The 15,586-nt window shown below is 41.1% G+C and overlaps 1 protein-coding gene across 2 annotated transcripts; it reads left to right on the top strand.

The window, feature by feature from the left end:
• The first annotated feature begins 1,083 nt into the window (after nucleotides 1-1,083).
• Nucleotides 1,084-10,734, top strand: LOC114033971 (far upstream element-binding protein 3-like). 2 transcript variants are annotated; one of them, XM_027849607.1, is made up of 7 exons: nucleotides 1,084-1,240; nucleotides 2,052-2,125; nucleotides 2,491-2,571; nucleotides 2,797-2,873; nucleotides 6,856-6,927; nucleotides 7,894-8,021; nucleotides 9,307-10,734. In XM_027849607.1, the coding sequence occupies exons 2-7, from the start codon at nucleotides 2,061-2,063 to the stop codon at nucleotides 9,313-9,315; spliced, it is 432 nt and encodes a 143-aa protein (XP_027705408.1). In that variant the 5' UTR covers nucleotides 1,084-1,240; nucleotides 2,052-2,060; the 3' UTR covers nucleotides 9,316-10,734. The 2 variants fall into 2 exon arrangements, with proteins under 2 accessions (XP_027705408.1, XP_027705409.1); XM_027849608.1 differs by lacking the exon at nucleotides 6,856-6,927.
• The last annotated feature ends 4,852 nt before the right edge of the window (nucleotides 10,735-15,586 follow it).

Raw genomic sequence — 15,586 nt, 5'->3', positions numbered from 1 at the left:
GCCTTGTAGCAGTTTTTCAGTGATCATTTTCCCCCTAGATTTACAAGACTGGTGCTATAAGTTTTCCCTCTATCCCCCCCTTTTTTTTTTCTTCTCCAGTTGAGTGGAGCTGATCTTTAAGTTCTGTGAAATTTCAAAAGAAGAATTGAACCATTGTAATGCTGGCTGGAGCTTTTGTTAAGCAAATTTCATTAAGAGACTGGGACTCTCACAGGTTTTTCAAAAAGTCCAACTAAATTTTCATTAGCCCTGCTCCACCCAGTGTTCTTATGTACACTGTCGTGGTATGGCTCCCTGTCTAGATCCATTCCCTATGGATGCAGTGACTTTAGAAGTGACAGGATGGTATATTAAAGGCCTTAGTGGGAGCCAAGAATTGTTCGGTTCTTTGCCTGGCCGTTTGACCTGTGCAGGGAGGGGAAAGCGGCTGGGGTGGCCTGTGTGTTTTTGTTGAAGGCCCCCATTGTACAATGGAGGAGCCATCAGAAAGTCATTCTTATACTGAGAAAAGAGATTGTAACTTATCAGAGGGACAGAGTTGCTGACTAAACACACAGTGCTTTTCTTGGGCCTGGGGTTCAGGTGAGGATGGTATTAGAGAGCAAACAAAATCTACAGATATTTATTGAGCACCTACAGTGTGATGCAGTGCAGTTGTGTTAGCTTTTGAAGTTTGATAAGGGACTTTTCCCCTTTTGGATAGTAAATTCCTGTTTTACATCATACATGTAGGATACATGCATTCTAGTTGGTCAGCAACTCAGTGCCAATAAAGAGGTGTTCTGATGGTCACTGTCCTGCTGATTTTTCCCATTATTAGTGTTCTTAGCGTGTTCCACATAATCAACCTATTATCAGCAAGTTCTCAAGTGCCAACAAACAAATGGCAATATTATTTCTTTAAAACAGTTAAACATTTCTGTTTGCTCTGTGTATGTCCTGGTTCATAGAAAACATTTTTCTTGCTGGTGCTAAAAAAAAAAAAAAGATGCAAAAGAGAAAGAAATGTCTGATTTGTTAGCTGGTATCAGAATCACACCTCGTTTATTCTCTCCTGTATTCTTTTTTTCTGCCTACAGGGGGTGAGAATATCAAAAGCATAAATCAACAGTCAGGAGCCCATGTAGAACTTCAGCGGAATCCACCTCCTAACACAGACCCCAGTGTGCGGATATTTACCATCAGAGGCATACCACAGCAGATTGAACTTGCCAGACATCTCATAGATGAGAAAGTTGGTGTACGTACAAGGCCCTTTTTCCCACCTTTGGGCTGTTAACAGAATATTCTGTTGGCTGTCTGGTGCCTTCTCCCTACTTCCCCAAGAACTTTTGTGCTTCCTGTGCCATTCAGCAGTTCCTCACACTGTTTTGGTGAGCTTGGTTGGGACAGATTGGTTATCCACATTTTACTGAAGGTGAAGTCTGAGGCACAGAGGCTGATAATGGTCATGGGACCAATGAGTGAAGCATTTTAGATGCACCAGCTCTTTACCACCCCAATTCTATGCCTATTTTCCAGGCTAGATGGGGCTAATGCTTTGCACCCAGCACTGCCTGCCTGGCCCCTTGTTGGCATTGTATTGGTAGCCAGACATGCAGATGGTTTTCATTGACTCTGGCTTTAGTTTCAGGCACCTCAAAGCACATAAACAAAGGGAGTGTTGATGGAGGAAAGATTTGCCACTGCTCACCTCAAAGGGGACATAGAATTGCAGAAAGAGACTTGGGCCAGCCTTAATTGACGGGAGAGTCAAGCAGGTTGGTCCATATACACAGGGTGATAAGCTAGGTTTACTGTGGTATTATCATCCTTAGACATAGTGGTACCATTATTTGCTGTTCTGTGGTATTGTTCACCTGAGGGTGTGAAACCATTCTGCAAATAAAATTTTCTGTGGGGAAGAAAGGATAGATTTAGGGTTATGAGATATTTTTATTTCTTTTTCTTTTTTTTTTTAACTTTTAAAGCTGATTTGGATTGAGAGGGTTTGGGCAGATTTTAGATGATCAGTGAATAGGGAATTAGAATTGTCATTGTGTCTGTGACAGGGTACCAATATGGGCGCACCCGGAGGCTTTGGTCAGAGTCCTTTCAACCAAGCACCTGCTACACCTCATCAAAAGTGAGTCTTTTACCTGTGTCTTTGCAGAGAATTTTCTCTCAGGAATCCCTTCTGCCCACAGTTTTCCTTTTAGGGACTCCCCATTAAAAAGGCTGAAAATTTGGTAAGGGCATTACAGTTGAATAATGTCTTAAATTGTACCACTACCCCATTTTCTAATCTTGTCCTTGGCCCTTAATGATGATTGATGTCAGGGCTTTTCCAGAGTTTTTTTCAGGAGTCATCTTTTCTAACCCTAACATCAATAGACTAACTCCTAACTCTGTCAGTGCTAATGGGTTCTTAAACAGGGCTTTTGGGCCAGTCATTCCATAACCTCCATCCCCAGCATTTTTATTTATTTAATTTTTCTTATATCCATGTAGCACCTTTCCTCCAAGGGGCTCAGGGTGCTTTCCAAACATTGCTGCTAAAGTGAACGGTAACCCTCACAGCAACCCTGTGAGGTAGGTAAAATCATTTATTTCATTCTAGTTCTCCTATAGTTGACAAACAGTAAGACAAGCTTAATCTTACAACGGAGGGTACAAGTTTAGCTTTCAGACTTTGAGAAGTGGGTGGGAAACATGAAGAAAGAGAATTGAATGAAAGAAAATGTATGGGAAGGTGGGCACATGAGGTGAAAAAGAAGCATGATGGACCAGAAAGAATGAATGTTTTGTAATCCACAGTGGTCCTCAGGCATTTATGACCCAGGGCTGGGGTAACACCTACCAGACGTGGCAGACGCCTGCACCGCAAGTCCCAAGTAAGTGACATGTCAGAGTCCGATGAAAAAAGATGCACATTTTCTCACATGATGCAGGATGGATAGATCAGTGAATTCCTAGAGCAGTCTCGAGTATGAAAGGTAGTGAAGCCTTCTTATAAAAAGGCAAACTACATGTAGACATGGCCAGCCAGAGGTGATTGGTCTGGAAAAACATGTCAGGTCTTCTGCATTCCTCACTGGTGTGTTATGCTAGGCTGGCTGCATTGAGCCCAACTATTCTGATGCTTTCTTCACCATCTGTGCCTTTGCTCTTCCAAGATGTGTATCACTGGTTGACCGTTGCTTCCAGGAACTGGAAAACAGTGAGAGAGCCAGAACAGTGAGGCCCCAATTGCTGTCTTCCCCAGATCACACAAGGACCCATGTCCACTCCTTGTGGTTGACTACAGTCTGGTAGACAGGTGATGTGCTAGGGGTTGTGAAGAAGGTGGTGGAGAAAACTTAGAAGAGAAGAATCAACATCTCTCTCTTGCTGTTGCTCTCTGGGGTGGGAATTGAACTGAAGCCTCTCTTCTTTTCTGCTTTCTGTAGTTACTTTCTAGGTTTATTGGCTTTCTTTCATTCTGTTTAACAGTCACCAGGCACTTGTCCTTCATGAATGGGTCATAAATATCCCATTTCACAAGACTTAAGAGTTTCCTTTGGACAAAAGTACTCTTACACCGTTGCTATTTAGCCAGGTCTCATGGTGAAAAGACTAAAGAACACAGAACTCTCCAACATCACTAACTCTTTCTGGTTAGTCTTCTTGGGTTCCACATGGAGCCTCTCTCTTTGATTTAGACAACAATCTCCCTCACTTTTGTACCCACCTTATCTCAGTGTCAGTGAGTTGTCTGCTCATCCTATGTTGCAAATATGGTGTAGCTTTTGTGTTCAGAGGATAGTTGGGGCGGGGGGGGGGGGGGAGAGAGAAGGGTAACCATTAAGCAGATGTTTAATCTTCCTTAAATTGAGGGGGGAGTGGGGGGATCTGATTTCTGAGGTGGAGAGTTGTATAAACTCCTCTTTGAGGAAGCTTGCCCAACCCTCCCAGTCTGTATTCCCCTTATTGCTGCCTTAATTGGTTGTGGCTTGGGTGGCCCTTTGAAAATCCTTTTTTCGTGTCTGAAAACTAAAATGACCTTTTAGACTTGGATTCCTCAGGTTCTCAGTCCAGAGTCAAATTAGTCCCCAACCAGAAACCAGGTTTAGCTGTCTCTAACCCTTCTGTGTTATTGATGTTTGTAATGTGTTACTGCCCCTTTTCAGCTATTCCCAAAGATTTTTCTCATCTTATCATCCTTGGTAAAACCCAGATTTCTTTGACGTATTGGAAATCTAACATGTTTTTGTTTGGGAAGCATTCATTTGGACTCTGCAGATTTTATGACCTTCAGCATACTGGTCTGTTATATCAAGTGGGCTCTGCACATTGGAAATAAAGCAGTCCTGCTTCTAAGGTTATTGGCTGAGAAGCGAGGAGAATGCTGGTTGTGAGTTCAGGAATTCTGGGTTTCCTGAGATGACAGGACTAGAGATCAGGAGTCCCGGGAAACCTGATTTCTCCACTCTAGCCTTGTGACAGTGGTTGTCACTTCCCTGCTCTTAGACTTGTAGATCTCTTAGATCCCTTCCTTTCTTTTTTTTTTTTTTTTTTTTTTTTTTGACTAGGCAATGGGGTTAAGTGACTTGCCCACAGTCACACAGCTAGTAAGTATTATTGTCTGAGGCCGGATTTGAACTCAGGTCCTCCTGATCCAGGACCAGTGCTCTATCGCCCCTGATCCCTTCCATTTTTAAGGTTCTAATTCTGTTATTTTGGTTGGTTCATTGCTCAAACAGATGTCATTGTTTTTCATATATCTGTGATGAAGGGAAATCCTTCCTAAAATACCAGAAAATCAGTTAGACATTTTTCTGAATGTGGCTGTAGCTTAACTCGCAAAGAGCAACCTTTGGGTTAGCCAAAGGCCTAGCTGACCTTTTCTTATTCTATGCTGTGGTGGAGGCAAATGCTGAACATCACACCCAGAAGAGTAGTCGAGTTTAGATTGATTACCATTCAGTTCTGATTTTTTTTCCCTCCTTTGGAAAAATGAGAGAAATAAAAAATGTGGATAATAAGAAAAATAAAAATATGGGTAAGAGCTTCATGCTGGCCATTAATAGATGAGGTGGGGCAGTTATTAAAGCAGACTTCACTGCACTGCTCCCTGGCTAAAGATCAAGTTCCTAGTCATGCCAAGGCATGAGAGATTATTCTTCAGAAACTACGTAAACACCTGTAATTGAAAAATCTTATTTTCTACATCCCAAATGTTCTTTTTTACTTAAAATCTTAAAGGAAATCTCATGGGGTTGGTGGTGGTGGTATTGGTATTGATATTGGTATTGGTATTGATTCCACTCTCTTACCTATCCATTAGTGTGTTTCTGCCTGCCATCTAACTTCTCAGTCAACCCTTTGCCTTTTTAGAGAACCAGATCATTCCATTGCCAACGTAAAACATGTATCAAAAAAATTATCTCCTCTACTCTTCCTTCATCCCCCCCTCCTTGGCCCTGTCCTTCTGTGGTGATGACTGTGGGGAAAAGAAGACCTCTTTTCCTAACCCCCACCCTTAACCTTGCATGCATTTGAATGTAATGGTTCTATCCTCCTCATACCCCATCTTCAACCTTAAAGAAATTAACTAATGGGTAAAACATTTTGCCATGAAATGTATTTAGCGCTGCGACCTTTACACCTACTTTGGACTAGTTCTAATAAAATAAAAGGTTTCGAAGGAGGGCCTTTCCTTTGTTGGTATTAGCAGGTGGACACTCAGGCCAGCCCTGACCTCAGCAGAAAGAAAGGTCCTGACTTATGGCTTTGGTCAAGCCTTTTAACCCTCTTTCATGCCCCTGGACAGGATGCTACTGCCCTGTTCCCTCCCCACTTCACACTTGCAATTTATTATGTTTAACAGTCTGCTTCCCCCCTCTCCCCTCTTACTGATTGAAATCCTTTTGCAGCTTATGTTGCACTGTAGGACATGTACCCAGGAGAGAGTGAGAGAGAGTGTAAAGAGTTAGAATTAGCTTTCTTTCTCTTGTCCCTAGCCTTCCATCTCCTCTCCCCAAAATGGAATTTGGAATAAAATAGGAATCTAATGCAAGTAGAGGCTTCTGGCTAGAATTATAAGCTTTTCAACCTGGTTTCCACCATACTGTGTGTGTTGGGAAGCAAGGGGAAGTGAGGTTAGGGTTTGGATTGAGCTTTCTTTCTTGGATTTTCTTTAATTTCCTATGCTCAGTTTCTTTGAATGTTTACTACAAGTCTGCTTGTCCAGCTGTACGTAGTCTTTTGTCTTCAAATAGAAGAAAAAGATTATGTAAAAGGGTGGTGTTATTTTGCTCCCTGTCCCTATTTGAAGTTCAGTTGACCCTGTAAACAAAACCAACTCTGCTTCTCATGTTTCTTTCTTAGCCTCCTGTCTATTACCTATTCTCATTTAAGGTATTGAATGCTAAATCACCTCAAGGTAGTCCACAGCCAATGTCTCTGTAGCCTCCTTTCTGGCACATTTCATTAGGAAGCTTCTTTGCTTTCATAGCAGCCTACCCTGTTTTCTTTCTATCTTAGGGGCCATCCCTCTCTCCCCACTAACTCAGCAGCTGTGCTCCATGCCTAACCTGGAGGAATCCTCTTTGCACCCCTTTCCCACATAACCATGGGGTAAAATTCATTGTCTGTTTCTTGGATGGAGGTTCACATCTTGCTCTCTTCCTCTTTTGTCCTGTCCTCCATCCTCTTCTAGCTAAGTCTCTTGCTTCTTTTTTCACCAAAAAATCAAAGCATTATTGTGAGGTGTGTGCCCCACAGGCTTGTTGGTGTGGGTAAAAAATACACCAAGAAGCTCTGGGCAGTAGCTGGGCAGGAGGAAAAAACCCTCCTTTCCTCACTGGCCTGATTGTTTTTGTCCTCTTCAAACAGGCCAGCAGAGCCAGCAGCAGAACAGCCAGCCTGGTTACAGCAAGGCCTGGGAGGACTATTACAAAAAACAGAGTGAGTGGCTTTCTTCAAAGGCAGATGGCCAATGACAAAGTGCCTTGTCCCTCCCGAGCACACTTTAATTTACTGTGGATGGAGCATCTTCTTTTCCTCGCCCCTTTTCCTCAGGAACTTCATATCAATACCTTAACTTTGTTTCCCCATTTTTCTTCTTGCCCTTTTGCCAGAACAGAGTTGTAACCCATCCAGGTTGCATCTCAGCTGGTATAGAAATGCCAGCATTATCCCTTTCCTTTGCTGATTTTCACACTACTGATTCTCATTGAGTGTCTAAGAAGTGGTGATTGCCTTAGAGTCCTGAAGTCTTTCTGCTTAATCCATGTAACTGAATCACAAACTAAACCAGTCTTCAAAACACCTAGCCAATCAATTCAAATCAGAGCTAAATTGGTATGTTTTCTTAAATGGTTAGGCTAGGTGAATGAAATATTCTGGAAACTGAATTGAGATCTCATTTGATTTGAAACCTTGATTCACATCACTTGCTAGTTGTGAGAGCTCAGGTTGAAGGTTGGTGACGATGGGTAAACTAAAGATTTAGGGCTTAGGAATGTTCTTTGAAGGGGAATGATACTTCTTCCTCTGTCATTGAAAATTTCCTGGGTGTGGAAAGGAAAGGGGGTTACTGAGGGGAAGTAACTGAATGGCTAAAATATGATGATTTTTTTTTTAAGAAACTGTTAGTGGGGAGGCAGCAATGGGACGGGTAGAATTTTTTATTAAGTGTTTGTAATTTGTACCCATCAGCAATCTAGCTTCAATCAGGTCCTTACGACCATCCAGCTCCTCAAAACTGAACTATCAGGCGATGTGAGCAATGTTTCCTGATGTCCTGCAACACTTTAGGAAGGGAAGTACACAGTTAGATTTGAGCACTGTTTTACAGCTAATATGGCTTGTCTTTGAATGTGCTGGTATGGGTGCCTTCAAATAATCTGCCTTTCCTCCTTTGTCAATCAGGCCATGCAGCCAATGCAGCTTCTCAGGCTAGTTCCCCACCGGACTACACAATGGCCTGGGCGGAGTATTACAGACAGCAAGCCGCTTACTATGGGCAAACGTTAGGGCAAGCTCAGGCCCACAGCCAGGTCTGTATTTCCCTGAACATGGCAGTATTCCTCCGTCCTATCCCTTCCTCCCCCATCTTAGAATAGTTTGGTGAATGAGTGGAACCTTGGTATGCTACTCCATGGAAGCTCTGACCTCTTAGCCAGCCAGTGTCTCCATTGTCTCCTGTTGTTCTTCCATCCTAAAACATGGTGCTCTGATGCTTGGGTCTTTGTAAAACTTGGACATGAGCAAAAAAGCAAGTGTTAGCCGAGATACTTAAAATAGCCAGGGAGAAATCCTAGTAGCCGTTTCTGTTCAGCACTCCAGCTTACTTGTTCTTCCTATACATGGATCTTTTGGGCCAAAGATAACTGGAGTTAATTTTGTAACCTAGTGGGGCAAACTCCTCCATATGGCCTAATAAATCGCCATCAAATTTTTAGTTGTATACAATGCAATCAAGAAAGTACATAGGCTTTCTAAGGTGCCTCACATAGGGGATGTGAAGAATTGAACTATATTGCCATTCTGAAAAAGTTGTCGCTCTATGATGTTTTCTGACATCGGGGGAGCTGGCTATTGAAATTGCTGTCATTTGGCTTAGAAAAGTTTTTAACAACAGTGATTATCTATCCCTGTCCTTTGTTCCAGGTCCATGAGGCACCTCCCAGATCAAGTAAAAGAGGGTTCTGTATTGGCTACTCCTTGGGAGGCAGGGCTGAGGGGCATAAAGCCAGATTTTCTCAGCCTTGTACATTCCCAGTCTCTAATCCCATGGACAGGAAATCAGCATTCTGAAGTTTAATAATTAGACATTTTGATAGGTATTGAGGTCAGTTATCAGGCAACTAAAGGAAAAATATCCACAGGTTTTCTTGTTCCTTTCGATAGCACTGCAAATCACAGTGTCCAATGACTCAAATAATGGTTACCTCAACAGACCCCGTGGATGACATCCTTAGCAGCTGCCTAGAGGGCTCAGTAAGAATGGGTAGTTGAGCTTTCCAAAGGCATGTCCACAGGCTGGGAAGTGCTTGTACTTCTATCTCACCCCATTCTATTTTCACATTTAGAAGAAAAACTCTGGAGCATCCTTCCTAAGCAGAGTTTTCTCTTGCCATATCCTGTGACATCAGTCCCATGGAGGGGGGAGGAGGTATTTCCTTATACATTGACTCTGTTGTCTGTTCGGATGCTTGATATGGTGCCAGAGGGAGAGAAAGTGTGACCTGTCACCCGCCCTGGGGAGAAATGTTTCAGAAGTACATATTTTTAAAATCTACCAAGGAATAACTTTTCTTCTTTCTTCTTTTCCCTCTACAGGAGCAGTAGAACAATGTCCTTATGGCAGTTTTTTTTCCCTTGAAATCATTGTGAAAGAAAACCTTTTTGTAACAGAGGTTTCTAGATTTGCAGCCTTTTGATGAAGATTTTTTTTGTTCGTTTTTGTGAAACACTAGTTGTAGAATAATCTATACTGAACTTTTCTAAGAATCAGGAAAAATTAGTAATATACTAAACTTCATGAAAATGCTGGTAATCTTTTGATTTTGTTTTTTTGAGGGGGGTGTTGTTTTGTTTTATTGTTACTTCCAAATTTGTAAACTTTGGGGTTCTTTTTGGAACAATGTCTGCAAATTCCAGGTACCAAAATATACTCCAGAGTAGTGACATTTCAAACATGGGAATTTTTTTTGTTTGGGGTTTTTTGTTTTGTTTTTGTTTTTTTCTTGGCGTGTTTCTCTTTTTCCTTTTTGATCTTTTCTGTTGCAACAAAGTGGCTTGGAAGTCTTAGGTGTTATGTAACAAATCCTAAAAAAAATTTTTAAACAGTATTTAAATATTCTTAAATATGTAAATGCATTATTAAATGTTTTACTTCTAATTTCTTTTATTTTGGCTGCCTGATTTTATTGCATTTTTTTAAAAAAAACTACATTATGTATTGTAATTAATTATGTGAATTCTGTATTGAAACAGTTAACTGTTTTGCTGTCAGACAGGTTGGGGGGGGCATTTTGTAGGGTTTGTATAATTTCTAGAGTCTAAAGGGGTAATATAAAAAACATGTAATTTTTTTTAGCAATACTTTTTTTCACATGTCCATTTTGGGTTGCATTTGTGTATCTAAGACCTCCAAGCTTATTTTAAAAAATTTTAAAAACCTTCCTCTATGCTCTCAGAAATATAAATACTGTTATTTTTAATATTAAAAATAAATCAGCTACTAGTAACTTTAACAAACACTGTGGAACATTAAACCATATATAAGGTAGTAACTATTTTTTAATTCCAAAGTGTTTTTTGCTTTTTTCATTTTTCTTTCAAATATTTTCATATCTAATATTTGTCAAATTACTTAGAAAAATAAATGATTCTAGTATTAACCACAGTATGCGCTAAATAATTTTGATTTAATAAAAGGGATAATATGATTTCTTATGTTTAGTGTTTTCTTGTACAGATAACTGTATTTTTAAAAGAAAAAAAACGGAACTGAAACTATTTTTTCTTGCATTTTTAATTGACCTGAGGGACATTCCGTTTTGAAATGTACTGAATTTACTGTTCGGTTTTTTCTCTTTCTTTTTATTTCCCTATAATGCTTGAAATGTCTAACTATAAAAAAAATGCAATTAAATAATGTTGAGCATGGTGTTTAAAACAAAATGTTCTTTTTATTTGACTGACAGTTGCATTTTACACTCTATATAATAAAATTTCCACAAGGCTTCTTGTGGGTGAAGTGTTTTTAGTCTGTTTTATTTTGCATTTTCTTGGTACCTCCCCTTCCCTTTGCCACCCCAAATGGAAAGAGGTCAGGAATGCTCGATTGCTCTTAGACAACTGACTCACTTTGCGTTATCTCCAACTTAGTTGCTACACTGCCTAGGCTTATATCTACTTCGTTAAACTAATTTCACTTTAATGGCTTTGTATAATTTGATGTTATTGACTTGAGAGCCTTAATTACAATCAGCCCCTCATACCTGTCACATCTAAGCGTCTTGAAATGGCGTGACACTGAGAAGTTAATAACTAGAGTTTCCTCATATGGAAAGACGCTGTCATTGTAAGTGGGTCTTGAAGATTAATTTATGGGAGTAATATCAAGGGGTTTTGATCCAATCCTCAGCTGTATAAACACACTTTACTGTAACTAAGTCAGCAAAGCCTACGCTGTCTGCTCCACATTTTCCGCCAACCTGTCCCTCCATACATAATCACCTGATTGTGTATAAAATAAGGATCTGAATCTCCGCAGTTCTTGCTTCTGTGAGTGCTGCTGCTCTTGTTCTCAGAAGTAACAGATAGCTGCTTATAGTTGGAAGCAGGTGTCGGTGACTACTTTGGGAGAACCTTCCTTGTGAATAGATCTATTCAAGTGATGAGACGTATAGTTGCAGCTAGAGGCCAAATGGTCTCTGAATCAAGGGAGTAGCTAGCAGTGTAGTAGAAGAATAAATGTTGTGCCTTGTATTCTATTTTTTAACCACCTGCTTTTTCTCTTTTTCCTATGACTGGCAGTGATGTTGAAGGCATGTTGCTGTGCTTAATATTTGAGTATGTTACCACCCTAACTGTCTACATAGGAATCTCCCCTTGATCTAGGTGCTCCTCGAATAGCTCCTAAATAGAACTCTCCAATCATGAGTATTTACAGCTCTTGTCTGTTTTCTTTTCTGGGCCCCAGCCTCTTCCCTCCCCCCCCCCCCCCCCCCCCCGAAAAAAAAAAGGCATCTGTGGCCCTGATAGGTCAGAAAGGGGTGTAGAGAGAATCCCATCTGCAGCAATTTTGAGGCATATTGAAAGCCGGAAGAAAAAATAGGGATATGGCATCTTTAAATACACCTCTAGAGAATCGAGTTTGACGTTGAGAGATTGAATAGTAAAAGCCACTTGGAAAAAAAGAAGGGAGGGGGTGAGCAAGAGAAGGGCATAAACGCTGATGATAGGAATGGGAATTGGGGAGAGGGCATTACAGAGAAGACTTCCTTCTAATTCATCTTCCAAGCTCTGTGCCAAAACAGCATTTGGCATGGTTCACAGGGAGCAATTGTGTGATAATGAACCCTAAGGTGTCCCTTAATTGAAGACTGAGTATTGCGGCTTGTGCCAAGAGTCATAAATGGCACAGGATTGTGGGAGGATGCATTTTCTTAAATGTATCTGTAAGTACAGATTAGCGCTTTTCCCCAGTGAAATGCCCATACTATAAATTATGGAAATACCTCTTTCTGATGCAACCTTTTATTGAGGGGGTAGGGTAGGGTGGGGTGGAGGGAGGAGGGGGGAAAAGTTTGCAAGCATATGAAATTTGGCCTCTCATTAAGATGGCGCCCACGGAATATGGGTTTTTTTCATCAGCAGTCTGGTGTCTTAGAAGGCTAAAGTGCTTGAAATGCACCAACTTCAGCGATTGTTTTCCATTAAGAAAGCTGCATGGTCATCACTAAGGACTTTGTGTCTGTGGGGGTTGAGGCAAAGAGTGTGAGAGATGGGGGCTTCTCTGACCTGTCTTTGAGTCCTCAGACTCAGATTTATGCGTGTGAAGAAGTTGGTTTGACCTTCCTGGAGACCCTCACGTGCAGAAGTTTGAGGTGATGCGTACCAGAGCTAGTTGGTCTTAGTCCCTGTCCACACCCATAGGTTTCTCAGGTTGTGGGATGCATTACTCTTCCTGCAGCTGTGAGCCATATCCCTCATCTTTCTCCTTTCTTTTTGGAGGAGAATAGGAAGGTATGTGGGGGTACATAGTGCTGGTTGCTGGGTTGTTGCTGTTCAGTCTTTCTGTCGTGTCCAACTCTTCATGACTCCATGGAGACCAGTGTCTGTGGGGTTTTCTTGGCAAAAAGACTGAAGTGGTTTGCCATTTCCTTCTCCAGTGGATCACCTTTAGTCAGAACTCTCCACTATGACTTGTCCATCTTAGGTAACCCTGGGAAGACCTTAGCAACTTGGTCCATTAAGGCATTTCAACGAGGGTACTGACATCTGCCTCTTCCTATTTGGGGCGGTACCTCTGTGCTATAGGCCCACTCAGTAATGCCTGGGTACCAGCTGGGATTTTAAAGACAGGCTAACACAGATGGTCCCAGTTAGTTCTTATGAATTAATGGACAAGAAGACTGCCTGAGACCTAATTCTAGGGAAAGAAGTGGGGCACAAGGGATATGCTGAGGAAGTTGGTGCCAGGCTGAGTATTCTTACTTGGGTGGAGTTGTTAAGGAAAGATCCCAAGTAGCCTAAATTATGCACTGGATGCTAGGATAAGCTTTCTGCCAGGTTTGAAGGCTATTCATAAACATTTGGTTTCCTGACTTCAGATTTTAATTCTGAGCTTTTATACCCAGAGGAAGGGTATAGAAGAACCTTTGTTTTCCTCTCTATTTCTGCAGACAACCACTGCTCTAGCCTTACTCTGTAAGTAAGATGGTGGTGGGCCTGAGTTCTCAAAGACTGGAAAATGAGCTTGGGCAGGTCCTACCAAGGTTGAAAAACTTTGACTGGAGACAGACTGTAGCTGGCATCTCAGGGCTAGAGTACTGGACTTGGAGTCAGGAACACCTGGGTTCATATTCAGCCTCTGATACTAGGTGTGGACAGATGGGCAGGTCTCAGTCTCTAAGCCTCAGCTTCCTCATCAACCTTACGAAGTTGTGAGGATTAAATAAGAGAGTGATAAGCCAGTGTATGTATTACTTTACATATGCAGGTATATAGCATGTTTGCTATTAATATTGTTGCTCCTATCTTCTCAAGATAGGAGCATCTAGTTCATATTTGGTTCAGCTAGAAATGGTACTGGTAACAGGTTGCTATCCTATTGTTTATGCTTAGTATCTTCCTGACTAACCATGCAAGGGGGTAAAAAGGTTGCTTTTTGTGATTGAATAAGTATTGAGGTGCAAACTCATTTCCGTAAGTTCCCCAAAAGCATCTTCAGAATGCAGCAGTAGCCGACAAGAAGACAGGGAGAATAATGATGGGGATGAGGATGATTTAAGATAAAGGCTGAAAGACTCATCACCAGAGGTTTGGTCCCAATAAAGTGGAAGGTGTTTCATGACACTTCAGTAGAGGGAGTGCCCATATTTATAGAATACCTCCATTGAAGTAAATATTTAACAAAGTCACCTATTCCCTTTCCTCCCAATAGCTCTATATCTTTATCCCCTCAAGAAGAATTCCAAGCCAGCCATTTGTAAAGGGTACATGGAAGAACCACTCAGAGATCCAAATGGGAAAGGTGAAATAATGTTGGTTTCCCAGAATTTTGTTCTTATAAAAATGTTATTTTCAGAATTCCTACTGCATGACAATCAAAATTTAGAGATATGTCATTGTGTGGGTGACAAGTGGAAGGGGTCTGTTTTGCATTAATGCCCTGCCATTTCATTATCTCTTTATTAAGGAAATCTTTTTCTATCATGAAAAAGGGATCCATTTTTTTTTTATTACCTTTGTGCTTCTGTCTCTAATCCTTTCTTTGTGGGGCTCCATGCCCCAAGGATTATCCTGTCCCTTCCTATTGCCCCAGTTTCTGGGGTCCAACCCAGTCAAATTCCCATTAGCCCAGGAGAACTGCAGGAATCTGTTTGTGACCTACATGGAACTACAATGCAACAGTGCATTACGGGGTCTGGAATTTTGCTTTGCAGAAAAGTGGGCCAATACGTAGGGAAGGGGCAAGAGAAAAGCCGTATTAAGAGCAATAAACGGTCAGGAGATCCAGATTCTTGGCTCTACCATTAACCAATTCTGTGGACCTCACTCATTTCCTTCATCTATAAAATCACATTTGTACTAGATGACCACTAAGATTCCTTCCAGGTCTAATCTAATCTAATCTATGTTCAAAGAGTCTGTGTTCTATGATCCTTTCCATCCCTAACATTCCATAATCTATTTTATATTCTGTAGTACCTGAGGGCTGTGGTTCACTGGCTGTTTCTTGGGTGGAGTTTTGTTTTCTGTACTTCTAGAAATTTGGGTTGAGCCCCTTAATGGTTTGGGTTCCATTCATTCTTCCAGATGGGAATTCTGTGCCAGGGGAAATTTTTCCATTTACTGCTCTATAAACATCTATTTGGTATCATGTTTCTATGCTCTCTCTCTCCCTCTCTCTCTCTCTCTCTCTAATTTTTAAGAGCAAAATTATGATACATTTGTTCTTGGTTGTCCACAGCATTGAGAGGAGTGGGAGATATCGTGGGTCAGTGGTTTCTAACTCAAATAGAAATGATCCCTGGATTGGGCCCATATTAATTTAGAAAACCACAAATTAACATTATCTATGTTGTACTATATTCTTATTTATTTTATTAAACATTTCTCAGTTACATTTTAATCTGGTGTGGGCTTCACAGTGGAATTTGACACCTCTGCTGTGGATAATCCCAAACTTCAAGTTATCCTAAAGTCAGTTCTGTTTAGTTGTTAAATGCTTGGGAGTTTATTTGGGGGCTTTTAAAGGGCAGAGAAGCTAATGAATTTACCTTATTAAGGAGTGGCTTAAAACAAGTCTACATTTTCCTAGAATGCACAATTGAATGCCACAACCAACCACCTCACAGGTCATACATTTGATGGGATGATGAAT

The sequence above is a fragment of the Vombatus ursinus genome, unplaced genomic scaffold (assembly GCF_900497805.2).
Source record: "Vombatus ursinus unplaced genomic scaffold, bare-nosed wombat genome assembly UNPS02007718.1, whole genome shotgun sequence".
Lineage (NCBI taxonomy): Eukaryota > Metazoa > Chordata > Mammalia > Diprotodontia > Vombatidae > Vombatus > Vombatus ursinus.
The sequence above is the reverse complement of the archived record's forward strand: the minus strand, read 5'-3'. Positions and strand labels throughout refer to the sequence as shown.